General features: G+C 39.3%; 2 protein-coding genes across 2 annotated transcripts in view; both read left to right on the top strand.

The window, feature by feature from the left end:
• Positions 1-6885, top strand: part of SRP72 (signal recognition particle 72) — a 27369-nt gene extending 20484 nt beyond the window's left edge. Inside the window, exons 17-19 of the mRNA XM_007115935.4 lie at positions 1486-1523; positions 3964-4123; positions 4939-6885. Coding sequence (XP_007115997.1) covers positions 1486-1523; positions 3964-4123; positions 4939-5116 — 376 coding nt within the window. The 3' untranslated portion in view covers positions 5117-6885. The remainder of the gene's footprint in view (positions 1-1485; positions 1524-3963; positions 4124-4938) is intronic.
• Positions 6886-8404: 1519 nt separating this feature from the next.
• LOC102996483 (ADP-ribosylation factor-like protein 9) overlaps positions 8405-15779 on the top strand; it is an 18725-nt gene continuing 11350 nt past the window's right edge. The window contains 3 exon segments of the mRNA XM_024132006.2: positions 8405-8677; positions 11473-11635; positions 14556-14731. Of these exon segments, the coding sequence (XP_023987774.2) occupies positions 8405-8677; positions 11473-11635; positions 14556-14731 (612 nt within the window).

Below are 15779 nucleotides of genomic sequence, written 5' to 3'. Positions count from 1 at the left end.
ATGTGGGATCCTCCCAGACCGGGGCGCGAACCTGGTTCCCCTGCATTGGCAGGCGGACGCGCAACCACTGTGCCACCAGGGAAGCCCTAGTTCTTTTCTAATCCTTTAATCGTCTTTATCTTTTCCATTAGACAATTATTAAGATGTACATTGACTTTAAAGCTTCTCAGTTTCAGTGCAATATTTTCATTAGGCATTATTAATGCCTTTTATTTTATGTTGACTTTTAGATACATAAAAAGGTGTAGTTTCTTTTGAAGTTAACACTATGTTGGTGGCAAAAATAAATCATTGTCCTTGTCCTGAAAAGAACTTCAGTCTAGCAGAAGGAAATATACTTAAGCAGTAATTGAAATAAAGGTTGCACGTGCTGTGATTGTGCAGGCATAGAGGAGTACACCAGAGGGAATAGTCCGTCCTTCTTGGGGACGGTGGGAGGTTAGGAGAGGCTTCATGGAGGAGATGACTGTGTTGACTCTGGAGGAAGATGAGGATGAGATGGGCAAAATGTGAGCAAAGGCAAAGAAGTAAGAAATGGCAGAGAGTCTTTGGGAAATTGCAGATATGGCTGTGTAGTATGATTTGTAGGGAGACAATTCAGAAGACTGTTGCATAGTCTGAGTGAGAGATGAAGCTCTAAAGTAAGATGCTGTATGTTGCATTTCTTATTCTTCAGGGTACCCTAAAAGAACTTTCACAATTGAATGACTTGGTAGAATGAAATTTGGGCAGACATTGTTTCTGTCCTATCTTTTTAGTTCACTGTTTCATAGTTCCCATAGAGGTATATCACATGACTATATCCAGAGGGATTTTTTTTAATGTCTTCCTCTTTTCTACTGTAGCTATCAGAGTACTTAATAGTTATTTTGAAGTATTCCCCTGACTTTTTATGCTCTTTCAATACCTTTATTTATTTTTTGTCAGTGTACTTAATAAAGATTTTACTTAAAAAATTCAATAAACTCACAGGGTTCAAAGCCTGAAGGATTAAAAAAGTACAGTCGTCCTCCCACCCCTGTCTGCCCTCTTCCCACCCAAGGCCACAGCCAATGTTACTTGTCTTGCATATCCTCCCAGAAATATTCTTTGCATGTATGATACCTATACACGTTCTTCTGGCAAAGAGTTTAAATTATCTGTTTTCTAGTTTTGCCAAATATAAGGTAACTTAGCACAGAACTATAGATTTTTGTGCTTGTACAGATTTCTTACCTTTTTACGTAGACTTAATATGTGCTAGTGTAAATGGTATCTATTTTCTGAAAACAGTTGTCACCCCTCTTTTCTAAAGTACCTTCCAAAAAGTAACGGTGTTTGAAGCTTGATTAAATTTAACCTGAATTAATATCCCAAATTTGGTGAGGCGACACCAAATCTTAAACACCTTTATGACAAAGTACCCAGCTCACTCTTTTGCACATGCTTAATGCTCTATAAATATTTTTATCACAATTATGATAATGATTTTTCTTCTCTTTGTAGACAGGGAGATTTGAAAAAAAAGAAGAAAAAAAAGAAGGGTAAGGCTTTTTTTTTTAATCTTTAGATTTCTTTCTATAAGGTAAAAGCTTGAGTTTGGACTTACATAGAAATCTTCAGACATAAACTCTCATATCTTTGAAACTGAGTTTTGTCTTGACTGTAGCTAACATTTACTTCAATTTATAACTTTAAAGAGTGCAATTCTGAAGTTTATGAGTGCCTGAATTCAAATTGTTGCTCTAGTAACATTGCTCTTTCACTGTGACTGTGAACAGGTTAACATACCTTCCTGAGTTTTTCATCTGTAAGATGGTATATGATAGTATATACCTCATAGGATTAAATAATATACTACATGTAAAGCTCTTAGAACAGTGCCTGGCACACAGTAAGCTCTTCTACATTAGAGTGCTTTTGGCTACAAGTACCATAGAACTCCGTGAAACTGGCTTAAGAAAATTTACTGTTTATGAAACTGGCAGTGTAGAGGAAGGTTATATCAGGGTTAGTTTATCCAGTAGTTGTATCTCTTTGTTCTCCTGTACACAAAAATGAATCCCATTAGAGTAATCAGATGTTTGTTGGAAACAGAGCCATATACTTATCATTTATATCCAGCAGGATGTAAAGAGAGCCTCTGCATTTGGCAAGTCTTTCCCATTAACCTGATTGGGCCAGTATAGGTCAGTGTCCAGCCCTGAACTATTAACCAGAGGAATGCCATGCATTGATTGGCTTACCTATTTTAATCCATGGCAAGAGAAGGTGGAATTACCATGCTTGGCTTCAATTAGTCAGAGGATATCCCTGGAGCCACCTACCTGTTCCCGAGTCTTTGGGAAATCTGTGGTATAAATCAGTTTGCTTCTTGATTTTGCTTACTGCGAAATCAAGGATTCAGGTTTCCCAAATCTGCTAAATTTATTACCACTCCTCCACATCTGTTTTCCAGCTTCTAGAATTTTACTGAAAATATCTTTTCTCCTAGTCCTCCTTTTAATGGGTTTATTACTATTTTAGTGGAGTTTTGGATAGTGCAGAAGCCAGTGTTGCATTCACTCCACTGTCTTTACCTACAAGTCTTACTAGTTCTTCACTTTTATCACTGTACTTGGAAATTGGTAAAAACTAAAGTATTTGTTTCATGTTGTTTTATTTATTAGTAATACTGCAAGGAAATAGCTGATAACTATAGGTATCAGTAACCTCCAGTTTCAGTTTCTTTTCTATTTTCGTGGTTTCCAAATGAGTATTTTTTTAAATTTACAAGAGAAATGCTCATTATAAAAACAAAAGAAAATAAAAACAAAATAAAGGTAACAGACTTCTGTCATTATAGAATGGCATAAAGAATGGAAAATTCCCTACCCCAAATTCATTCTCCCAGAGATAATTACTTAACTTTTTTTGTATATAGAAACACATACACATTTACATCCTCAATTAATATTTTTACAAAACTGATATAAACAAATCAGGATAATTTGTTTTAATCTACTTTAGACTATATTGTGCAGAGATTTTTCCAAATTATTAAATATAGATGTACTTCATTTTTAACTCAGTTTTATAGCTTGCTATAGTGTGGGGATACTATAATTTATTTAATCATTCTCTTATTGATAGACATTTAAGTTAATTTGCTCTTTTCAAGAATATCACAGAGAGTATTCTTACACATATATAGCTTTGTGACTTACAAGTTTCTGCAGGATAAATTTCTAAAAGTATAAATTTTGACTGGTACTGCCAATTATTTGCTCTCTACAGAGGCTATACTAGTATATACTTCTGCCAGTAGTGTTTGAGAGTTTCCCACTATCTCACAAACACTGCATATTATGCTTTTTAATATAGAATTTTTTATCCTTTAAATTTTGGGGGGCGGGGGGGCAGCCACGCTGCACAGGGAATCTTATGGGAATCTCAGTTCCCTGACCAAGGATTGAACCCGGGCCACGGCAGTGAAAGCCTGGAATCCGAACCACTAGGCCACCAGCGAACTCCCCTATCCTTATTATTTTTAATTAGTGAGGTCATGCATCTTTTCACATGGTTAATGACTTTTCTTTTTCTTGGCTTACTCTAATTATAGCTATGCCCATTTTCTTTACATGATTTACCTACTCATTATCAAGAACTCATTCTATATTAAGAATATTAACTCACTCTGTTACGTAGTATGCAAATGTTTTCTTGTTTTGTTATTTCTCTTAAAAATTATCTTTTACCAAATGAAAATTTAAATTTTTTTATACAGATACATCTATGAAATCTTTTTATGCCCTCTGAATTTTGTGTCATGCTTAGAAATAAGTCCTTTTCCCCTGCTAGATTATACAAATAAAACTTTCTCAGATAAGTTTATTTCAGTTTTAATGTTATTTATTCCCAGGTTTGGACACAGTGTTTAAACAAACTATCTCGAAAACATTATGGCCAGATCTCTCATTTCTTTATCAATTAATTGTTACACAGGAAAACTGCCTAAAAATTATGACCCAAAAGTGACCCCAGATCCAGAAAGATGGCTACCAATGCGTGAACGTTCTTACTACCGAGGAAGAAAGAAGGGTAAAAAGAAGGATCAGATTGGAAAAGGGACTCAGGGAGCAACTGCAGGAGCTTCATCTGAACTGTAAGTCATTGCTTCCCAGTCCTCAGAGCATAGGTTGCTTCTTTCTGAGATTGACTCAGGGTCATCATTAAGAATTTTTGAAATATGTTTTCAGTATGAGAAGTATAGTCAGATATCTTTAATAAATGTTTTGTAATATGCTTATGTAAAGGAAAGAAAACGTGCTGTTTCTGGCTTGGTTGTATTGTAAATACTAGAATTGTAGGATTGTATTGCAGATGTTAGGATTACAGTACCTTCAAAAGGAAACTATATACACTGAGTCATTCAACTAAATATCTAGAGAAACAGATATAAATAAATAATTTGACTAGAAAGCAGAATTTAAAATGTTACTAAATCAGTTATTTCTACATGGTAGGATTATAGGTCGTTAAAAGTTGTTTTTTTCTTTATTTTCTAAGCTTTCTAAAAATTGACATGTACCATCAATTACATTTTTAAAAATTATAACACAGTAAAAATTTTATTCAAAAGAAAAATGGATAGGGAGTTGGGGAACGCACCTTAAAATAAAATATGTGTGGGAACTTCCGCGCAGTCCAGTGGTTAAGACTCTGAACTCGGAGGCACTGCAGGGGGCACGGGTTCCATCCCTGGTCTGGGAACCAAGATCCCGCATGCCAAACGTGATTGGGGAACGAAGATCCTGCAGGCCGTGTGGCGTGGCCAAAAAAGAAAGAAAGGAGGAAAAAGAAAATGTGTGGGGGAGATTGTGAGAGGTGGAAAGTGAAATCCATGTACATACATTTTTATAGCCTTTTCCTTTGTTGAATATATGAATGACCAACACTTTCCTGATCTGATGATTTCAGGGATGCCAGTAAAACTGTGAGCAGCCCACCCACCTCCCCAAGACCTGGCAGTGCAGCAACAGCATCTACATCTACAAGTAATATCATACCCCCAAGACACCAGAAACCTGCAGGGGCTCCAGCAACAAAAAAGAAACAGCAACAGAAAAAGAAGAAAGGTGGAAAAGGTGGCTGGTGATTAGAACATTCTTTTTGCAGGCTATTTTTAAACTAGTCTCAGTGACACTGGGAACATAATAAAGGTAACACAGCAAGAAGCACAGAGCTGCTCCCTCTCCCATCCCCACATTTTCATAAAATTATTTTCTTGTGCATCAAACAGAAAAGCATCTTCCTCAAACTCTGCCCAGTCAGACTGGGCCTACTTGTACCACCTTGCTTTGCACAGATGAGGAGGGCTCAGAATAGCTGGGCATTTACCCACTTTGATATCTGTTGCATCCTTTCTCTTTGTGTGCTGATCTGCTGTTTTTTTCAATTTCACAAACAAGGCATGTTATCCAAGGTTTCCTAGGATATAAACAGAAACTACTTGTTTCAACTAGAGTGCAAAGATATTTGTTCTATCAAGTCCCACTTTAAATTATGTCTTAGGAGGCCTTAGGAGACTGAAAGTGGAGTCTTCTGAGCATTCCAAATATCTGCTTAGAAATAGCATGTAATAAAAAGGGACCTTATTAATACACTGGTATTTTTCAGTTCACTACATGAGTGGCCACAGGAAAACTAAATTAAATGTCTTGATTATTCTGACTGTAAATTCTCTCTGCCATGTGATACTAGAATATGGGATGCTATATATATATATATATATATATATATATATATAGTAATGAAAAGTATGTGTATGTATATACATATATACACATGTATACAAATTAGGACTTTTTTGTGCCCCCATGTCATTTTCAAATTATGATAACATTATGCTGATTTAGCATTATTAAAGATCTCAAGGGAAAGACATCGATGTTGCAAGAAGTTGACTTTTAGACCCAGTGTTCTGAGGTCAGATGGATTTGACAGAAATCAGAAAGATTTAAACAGCCCCTATCAAGAGCATGAACGTTGAGTTCCTACATAGAGAGGAAGTCAATACCAGAGTTCAGGAGTAGGCAGTATTAAAGCTTAACAGAACTGTTGGCCCAATTGATAGGTCTCAAATGACTCCTCTTTCTAGTTGGGGGTATGACCATTCACTATCCTTCTCAAAGTAATGAAGTATTGTAGTCAGTGTGTGGTATCAGTGTCACTCTGTTCTTGCCTTGCTTTCGAGTCACCTTCCCATTGAACAGGTGTGAGACAGACACACTGGGATGCCTACACTTGTTAGTATTCCTTTTATGCTGCCCAAGATAGCATTCAGTTTAGATTTATGAGTATTTCCTTGTGATCATATTGCTCTGTCCTTGTTAATAAAGTGCTGCTGTGTTTGACTCTGAACATATCTACTGAAACTTCTTCAAAGAGTTTTTTTAAAGGCTTTCCTCCTTTACAGTAGTAAGAAATGTGGTGCTGCCTTTCTGTTTAACATAAACTGTGGTAGCATCTAAACAAGAGACCTTCATATATGAATGATTTATTATGGCATTATACTTTTTGAGCTCTCAGAATAGTCTTTTGGTAAGTGACAGATATTTATTCCTTCTGAATATAAACCCCATTACAAAAATAATTGCTAGTAAATTTATGATTTTAGGATTCCATTAAATTTCTGTGGTGAAGGATAATCATTTTTTAGGTTAACTACGCTACAAAATTTTGCTGAAAATTATCCGCCAATGAAAATTTTGACTCAAGGCACACAGAGAAGTTTATAGTTCTGTATTTAAGTCATTGTAATTGCCAGTCGTTGTTATCAGTCATTATTAAGCAACTGAAACCTCAGTTCAAATAAATTGTAATTGTCAAGTGAAGTGTAAACACCTACATTAACTTTCTAGTAATTATTTCTTCTTTTGGACAGGTCTTTAACCAATGACCTATATACTTTGTATATATATATATATATATATATATATATATATGTGTCTGTGTGTGTGTGCATTTATAAAAACCAATATGGATACATCCATTCACTGTAGCACATTTTAAAATAAAATAATCTAGCGGTGAGTATGGATTAAGGTGTTCTGGGGTGTTGGCATTTTACAGAGGACTTCTGTTAGTATATCTTAAGAATTTTTTAAGCTGAGTATCTAGAATTTTCCCCTGCCTCTCCCCCCAAAACAGGAAAACTAAACTAATGGGATTGAGAGAACCCAGTTTTAACTTGACTGAAAATTCATCATGTTGATATCTGTATATAAACAAATTGAGGAGTAAACATTTTTTCAGTGTTTAAGCATAGCATTTTCAAGACTGCTTGGAAACTTAAGAACTACTTAAAAACTGTTGCATCACTGAAGCTTTCTGAAACCTGCAGTTCATTCGTTGTTTCCTTTTAACCTGTTTGAAATGTAGATCTGATGAAGGTAAGTCAGTTTATTGCATTAAGATAATGTTGTTAGATTGTAAACTATACTAAAGGGTCCAATTTAACAAAATAATAAAAAAAAAAACCATCCATATACTTCTCAAGCAGTGTAAGCAACGTTACACCACCTTTGCAAAGCCCCGTGGGTACCTAATTTGTTACATATTAGATCATTGGGAGCAACTAGGCTATTTTGTTTAGTTGTGGTTTTAATACCCGGTATTACCAGTATCTGATCCTGGCAGACTAATCTCCGGAGAAATTTTTTTAAGCGAAATGTAACAAATTTAAAATAAGGGAACCATTCACATTCCTGTTTTTCCTTAAGCATCCTGGATCGCGTCTCTAGACGCTGCTGGTGGACTTAAACAGGACGGAGGGCGGAGAGATCCCTAACTTCACTCTCCAAGCTTGTGACTACTGACGAGGGGAAGGCGGGTCATCCTCTGGTGCGCCTCAAGCGTTCTCCGGGTCGGAGACACGACGGCTGGGTGGGCTCGGGGAGGAGGCGGGAGAGGTGAGAGGCTAAGGTGTGGGCATCTCGAAAGGCCTTTCTGAGACACCCTGCCCAGCCCGAGGGGATCTCGCCTTAGCACGCGCTCCCGAGGAAGTGGCACCTGTGGACGCTTTTCCTGTTTGACGGGTCTTTCCGAACTCCCGCGGCCGGGCCTTCCAGACCCCCTCACCTAGGCTCGACCCTTCCTCTAGCTACCTGCGCCTTACCCTCTCCAATTCGCCTACCGCCCCAGGGTTCGGCGAATCTGCTGCGCGCAGCCCCCGGCGAGCGAGCGCGAGATGCCGGACTGCAGCCGTCGCCCCTCGGGGCGGGAGTGCTGGCGGCGGCGCGGTGACCACGGGGGCGCTGTACGCCGCGTGGACCTGCGTCTCCTCCCTGCGCCCCACGCAGGGGCCACTCCTGCCGGGACCGCGCACCGCAGCTGCAGCGCGCGCGGGCGCGTGGGAGGAGGGACGGAAACAAGGGTGGTGGGGATGGAGAGGGGGTAAGTGAGGAGAGAGAAGGGAAAGGAGCCGGAGAAAGAGAAAATTCGGGGAAAAGGAAAGGAGGAGAAAGATAAAAAGGAGGTGGAGAAGGAGAAAATTAAGGAAAAAGAACTGGAGAGGGGGAGGGAGGAGAAAAGTAAGAATAAAGAAGAGGAAAAGAGGAAAGGGCGGGAGACGGAGAAGGGGAAGGAACAATTTACGGAAAAAGAAGAGAAAGAAATGGACAACAGCACTTTGGCAAAGCCGCCGCTGGAGCTGCTGGTAAGAGATGGGTGCCTCAGACCCTCCTCACCCAAGGCCGTTGTCGGCGTTCTGGCCGGAGCGCCGGCTCTCGGGCCGGAGGGAATCCGGTCTCGTGTGCGGGCTTTGTACCCGCGGATGGAACGGGTGTGCCAAGCTGCGAACGCCAGCCCCTTGCCCGCTCTCACCCCTAACCCCGACCCTGCGTCCAAGGTCTAGGTCTAGTGTTGAGGAAGGTCAGGTCTCGTCAGGTCTAGGGTTGAAGAGGTTCACGGGAGCGCGGGGAACAGCCCTCTTTCCAGCCCCATCTCTGTCCGACGCCCAACGCTAGCTCCCAGTCCGCCCACGACACTGAAACCAGCCCCAAACCCTCACCACACATGCGCTCTCTCTCCCAGTCTTTTCTGTTTCATAAGTTCCATGCGGGAAGGTGCAGGGTTCCTGAATTTGTGCAGGATGTGTTTTGGGTCCCTCTGGACATTTTCTGTGGGCGCTGAGGTTACTACTTCCATTGTTTTCAGACCACCAGCGCCCAGAAGGGACGGGCACAAAGGTTTAACTGAGAGGTCTCAGAAACCAGGCACTGCAGTCACAAAAGGGCAAATACCTATGATTCCACATCTATGATGTACCTGGAGTAGTCAGAATCATAGAGAATAGAATGGTGGGGCCTGGGGGAAGGGGGAGTGCGGAGTTCGAGTTTAATGAGTACAGTTTCAATCTTACAAGATGAACAGTTTTGGAGATGGATAGTGGTGATGGTTGCACAATATTATGAATGGATTTAATAAAACCGTATGTTTAAGAATGGTTATGATGGTAAATTTTATGTTGTGTATTTTACCACGATTTAAAAATTGAGAGGGAAGAAGGAAAAACAGGTATTATTTGGATCAGCTCAGTGGGCTCTGTGCTCCTGGAGTTCCTGAGCTCAGAGCTGCTTTCTGGTTCTAAACAATGTGAATTATTAATGGAGATTTGATCTCTGGTAAAACACAGACTACATAGGTTCACATATAGTTAAATGAATAACTTTTGCAAGGAACAGTGGTGTTGAGAATCACATTTCGGGTCTGAACTCCTGGTTTACAGTAACCCCAGCTTTTCTTAAGAGATTAGAAACATGAGGAGGCTTGTATTTTAGACTAAAAAATAAGCAAAATGCAAAGCATCAGTGACTGCAGAGTTTCTAGGGGTTTAGGAGCAGCGATATGGTTGGAAAGGGAGTAGAGAACTTTTTATTCACAGTTTCTATTTCATAGGATCTAAGGTGCCATTATTTTAGGTAACACAAACAAAGAAAAAAAATGCTGCCAACCAAAGTATGACATACCATAGACTGTAAAGTCCTCATTTCAGAGATGTTAAAATGTGAAAAAAAAAACAAAAAACAAAAAACAAACAGCATCTTGGAGCTGATGAAATATGTTGGGATAGCCTGAGTAGAGCCATTGGTGGAGATAATGAGGGGGACACAATCCACATCTTGCAGCCAGTTCTTGGTGGCATCATTGCTTTAAAGCATCCCCTTCATGCATCAAGTCCCTCTTCCTTACCATCACTCTCTCAGAATGACACTATGACATTTAGGTGTGGGTAAGAGGGAGTGGGGAGGAAGTGGGGATGGATAGAGGAAACACCTATGGAAATACCTTTTGCTTTAAGAGCCATCAAGAATTCACTCCAAAAACAAACATTCTGTTATTCACTAGACAGGTTTATTAAATGCTGCCCTGTACACAAGACCCTATTAGACCAGACCTTAAAACATCTTACTTTACATAGATCTTATATATTTAAAAAAAAAAAAGAGGTGGGAGGTGGATAGACATTTAGTGCTGTTTAGGATCACTTTTTTTTTTTAAACAAATCCAATCTAAGTCTAATGTCAACATTTAGTGTTCAAGCAGAAACGTATAAGATTATTATTTTTAAACCAATGCCACTGAAGACATTTATTAGTGTTTTTTATGCATGAGAAATCTCTCTAGTAGGCTGTTTGAGAAATAGAATAGAATTCCTGTGAGTAGTCTGGCTGGATTGTTGCTCATTTATTACTGTTTACATTAAAGTTTGTACCCTAAAAGTCACCTTTCTGAGCACTCTGAAATTTCTATTTCTGTCTTCATACCAGCCTGCCCTTCTTGCCCCTCAACCACTTGTCATAAAATTTTCTAAGGTTGGTATGTTGGTAGAATGCTTCTTCCTAAAGTTTACATCTAGTTCGCCAGGTTTTAGCATCAGATTTTTAAATACTCAGTTATGATTGGAACTGGTTTAACAGTTTCTATAATCTTCGCCTTTTCATTTATGAGGGTAACCTCGCCCTAAGAGCTTTTAATCTAGTGATTCAACTGGGAAGACAAGACGGATTAATAATATGAGACCTTAGATGCTTACATGCTGAGTGGCAAAGTCAATATATGGAACAATTAGGCCCCAAGACCCCATACAACAAATTGAATTCTGTTGCAGTCTCCAATGGACATGAACTCAGGAAGCAAAGTGAAGTCTGAAAATTGACCCTGAAAATATGGCACCTCCCATAAATCCTAATATATATATAAAGTATTTATTTGATAGATTGACCAGGAGTTGGGGGATGGAGAGGGGGTATGCAATTAATATCACATAACTGATGGCTGATTATATAAAATAGAAACTGACCGGTACAGCTTGTTCTAGACCTATTAAATGTTTTGCGAAGTTTTGTTCTGGTTTACAATTCCACAATATTTTTGGCAGGCACACTGCCAGGAGCCAGGAAAACCAGGCCCTGATAGCATAGCTTTATTGACTTATCTTTTGTTTCGCAGGAGAAAAATAAGCAGATCCTAGTGCTGGGCCTGGATGGAGCAGGAAAGACCAGTGTTCTCCACTCTCTAGCTTTAAACAGAGTCCAGCACAGCGTGGCACCAACCCAAGGTTTCAATGCAGTGTGCATCAGCACTGAAGACAGCCAGTTGGAGTTCCTGGAGAGTAAGCTGCCTTTCTCAGTAGTTCTGGGGATAACCGATAGCCTGTAGCCACATTATCGTTATACCTTAAGCCAGATTTAATGTTATCAGCATTGGGTCTTTGTGAAATGAAACACTGGGTCAGATTTTCCTAGACTTTCAGAATGCATGTGTAGTTTAGTGCTTGGGTACAGTGTGGGAATCACTTTCTGTTCTTTTCATTTTCTTCTTTTTGCAGTGGTGGTAATAAAGGGGAGTTGAGGGGAAGGCTTTCGCACCCCTCCTATAACAGCCTCCCTTCTCCCTTACTACCCCAAATAGAAATGCAATCTAAGTAAATACAGTGTGTTTCCTTCTCTGCAAATGCAAATAGAGGTAAGCTCCAAACCTCTTGTAACCAGATGGCAACCCAGAAACCCCTCCTCTGGCAGTTCTGGAGTCACCACCTCTCAAAATATTGCTGTACCCCAAAGTTGCATTAGATCCTCTTGTCTCCTCTTTACACTCTCTCCTAGGATGATTTCACCTTTCCTCTTGACATTAAATACTATCTATATGCTAATGACTCCCAAATTTATCTCTCCAGCCAAACATATCCAGATGTTGCCTGACATCTCTACCTGGCTGTCTCATTGGCCTCTCAAACCTAATATCGTCAAGACAAAATGTTTGATATATCTCCATATCTGTTCCTTTCCCTTGTAATCCAACTGGTCAGTAAATGTCTCCTCACCCATCAATAGGCTCAAGCCAGAAAACTGGGAGTTTTCTGTACCCCCTTTTGTACCCCCCTCCAGCCTGCAAGTAAAATGCTATGAATTTTTGCTTTCATTCAGTTGCGAAGAGAAAATGGTGGGCAGAGAAATTGGTAAACCTGCAGGCAAATCTTTATGATTAAAGCATTGTTAAGAATAGAGTTTTCGGGCTTCCCTGGTGGCGCAGTGGTTGAGAGTCTGCCTGCCGATGCAGGGGACGTGGGTTCGTGCCCCGGTCCGGGAGGATCCCACATGCCGCGGAGCGGCTGGGCCTGTGAACCATGGCCGCTGAGCCTGCCCTTCCGGAGCCTGTGCTCCGTTTTCAATTTCCCCAAAAGCTATGGAAGAAATACTATTTTAAATGAAATGGATGGCTAACAAAAGTCTCAAAATATAAAAAGTGAAAAGTGGGCCTGTGAACCATGGCCACTGAGCCTGCCCTTCCGGAGCCTGTGCTCCGTTTTCAATTTCCCCAAAAGCTATGGAAGAAATACTATTTTAAATGAAATGGATGGCTAACAAAAGTCTCAAAATATAAAAAGTGAAAAGAAAAAAGGGAAGGAAAGGAAAGGGAAGGAAAAAAAGAGAGATAGGAAGAAAAAAGAAAACTCCAATTAGGGGGAGAAATGGACAGATCTGCCGTTGGAGTGATGGGTTTCAACATATCTTTGTCAATTATTAATAAGATCAAGGAGAAAAAAAATCTGCAGAGATATATAAAATTTGAACACAGTCAACAAGTTCGATCTAGTGAATAATATAAAATAGTCCAATTAGACAACTTTAGCCACATACAAAAGTTGAAATTCACGTTCTTCTCAAACACTCACAGAACAATTACCAGCAATGACCGCTTACTGGGCCATACAGCAAGTCTTAAAGTTTTCAAAGAGGATGCATCATACAAACTGTGTTCTCAACTACATTGCTGTTAAGTTAGAAGTTAATACCTAAAAGATAGCAATCCCTATGTAGGTGAAATGTCATGGTGTGGCCAAAAACATGGGGAACGACATGTTCATTCATCTTTAAACTACATGTGTTAAAACCATATGAATTACTTGGATTATACACATTCTTTAAAAAAATTAAAAACACAAAATACTTCAAAGGATGACTAGCCTGACTCTCCATACAACAGAAAACAAAGACAAATCAACACCCTTTCCTATTCGTTTTTTAAACGGTCTTTTTAAGTCCCTACAACAGGAGTCTGCACACGTTTTCTGCAGAGGGCTTGAGAGTAGCTAATGTAGATTTTGTGGCCACATTAGCTCTGTGCAGCTACTCAACCCTGCAGTTGTACTGCGAAAGCAGCTGGAGACCATATGTGCGCCAATCTATGTGCCTGTGTTCTCATACAATTTTATTTGTACTGAAATCCAAATGTGATATAATGTTCATGTGTTACAAAATGGTATTCTTTTTTTCCCCAAACATTTAAAAAGGTAGAATCCATTTTTTGTTCGTGGGCTGTACAAAAATAGGCAGTGAGCCAGATTTAGGCTGTGGGCCATTGTTTGTCATATTCTGCCCCAGGAGAAAAATTAAAACTGAATTCATTGTGTATGTATTATTATCATTCCAAAAAGTTTCTTCTGGGAAGAATCAGCAGAATGAAATAACCCAAAGGAATTTTTTCTGAGGCAAGTATTCCTGAATGCCCACAGGATCATATTAACTCTTAGTGCAAGATTAAGAGAGGAAATTAGTTCTGGGATTTTGACAAAGGAAAAAAGTTGTCCAAGTGAGGCTAGCCAATGACATTTAAATCAGTCCATTTAAAACTTATTTTAGAGAAATATGTGTTTTAACCCACCACCCTGAATTATTTTAGTATCCTACTCCCATTCGCTGAGCTATACCTGACAGACAGGCATTGGCCATAGTGGCTGCTGTGTATAACAAATCAGGAGGCATCCACTGTAGTACAAATTTAAGATCTTTATGCTGGTCCTTTGTTTTCCAGAATGAGTGATCCGCTTGTGGAGAGTAAATATTCCCACCAATCATTTCCCCAGTAACATCGCTCAAGTTGTTCGAAGAATTGGGTAGAGCCTCACAGAGGTCTTTTATCAGAATACGTATCCAGTGTTCAGAAATTATCAAAATGTGTCTTTCCTGTCCCCCTTAGTGGACTCTTCTGAGGTTTGTGTTTGTTTCTTCCTTCTCTACTGTTCTTTGTAGTTGGTGGCAGCGAACCTTTCCGTTCCTGTTGGGAAATGTACCTGTCCAAGGGATTGCTGCTAATCTTTGTGGTGGATTCAGCAGATCACAACAGATTACCTGAAGCCAAGAAGCACCTTCATCAACTAATTGGGACAAATCCAATCCTTCCTCTGGTTGTGTTTGCAAACAAACAGGTAAAAATTTGTACAAATATAAATTGTACTCAATAGTTTTATTATTAATACAAGAAGTAGAAATGTCTACTTTTAATAGCAAGATATTCAATAATATGTTGTATGTTCAGTTCAATTCATACTATTAGATCTATTGGATTATACAGTCAGCCCTCCATATATGTGGATTCAACCACCTGTGGATCAGGAAAAAAAAGATTCTGGAAAGTTCCAGAAAGTAAAACTTGTATTTGCCACACACAGGAAACTATTTACATAGCATTTACATTGTATTAGGTATTATAAGTAATCTAGAGATGATTTAAAGTATATGGGAGGATGTGCATAAGTTATTTGCAAATAATATGACATTTTATGTAAGGGGCTTGAGCATCCTCGGATTTTGGTGTCTGCTGAGGTCCTGCAACCAATCCCCCTCAGATACCAAGGGACAGCAGTAAATTGCTTGAGAACAGAGTCTATCATTCACCTTTGTGTCCCTTGTAAAACCTAGCATAATACCTTGTACATAGTAGGAATTCAACAAATACCTGTTGAATTTATTTTTTTAAATTTAATTTTATTATTTTTTACAGAGCAGGTTCTTATTAGTTATCTGTTTTATATATATTAATGTATATATGTCAATCCCGATCTCCCAATTCATCCCACCACCACCACCCCCCACTTTCCCACCTTGGTGTCCACATGTTTATTCTCTACATCTGTGTCTTTATTTCTGCCCTGCAAACTGGTTCATCTGTACCATTTTTCTAGGTTCCACATATATGCATTAATATATGATATTTGTTTTTCTCTTTCTGACTTACTTCACTCTGTATGACAGTCTCTAGGTCCATCCACGTCTCTACAAGTGACCCAGTTTCGTTCCTTTTTATGGCTGAGTAATATCCCATTGTATATATATATACCATATCTTCTTTATCTATTCGGCTGTCGAGGGGCATTTAGGTTGCTTCCATGATCTGGCTATTGTAAATAGTGCTGCAGTGAACACTGGGGTGCATGTGTCTTTTTGAATTATGGTTTTCTCTGGGTATATGCCCAG

The sequence above is a fragment of the Physeter macrocephalus genome, chromosome 7 (genome assembly GCF_002837175.3).
Source record: "Physeter macrocephalus isolate SW-GA chromosome 7, ASM283717v5, whole genome shotgun sequence".
NCBI lineage: Eukaryota > Metazoa > Chordata > Mammalia > Artiodactyla > Physeteridae > Physeter > Physeter macrocephalus.
The sequence above is the reverse complement of the archived record's forward strand: the minus strand, read 5'-3'. Positions and strand labels throughout refer to the sequence as shown.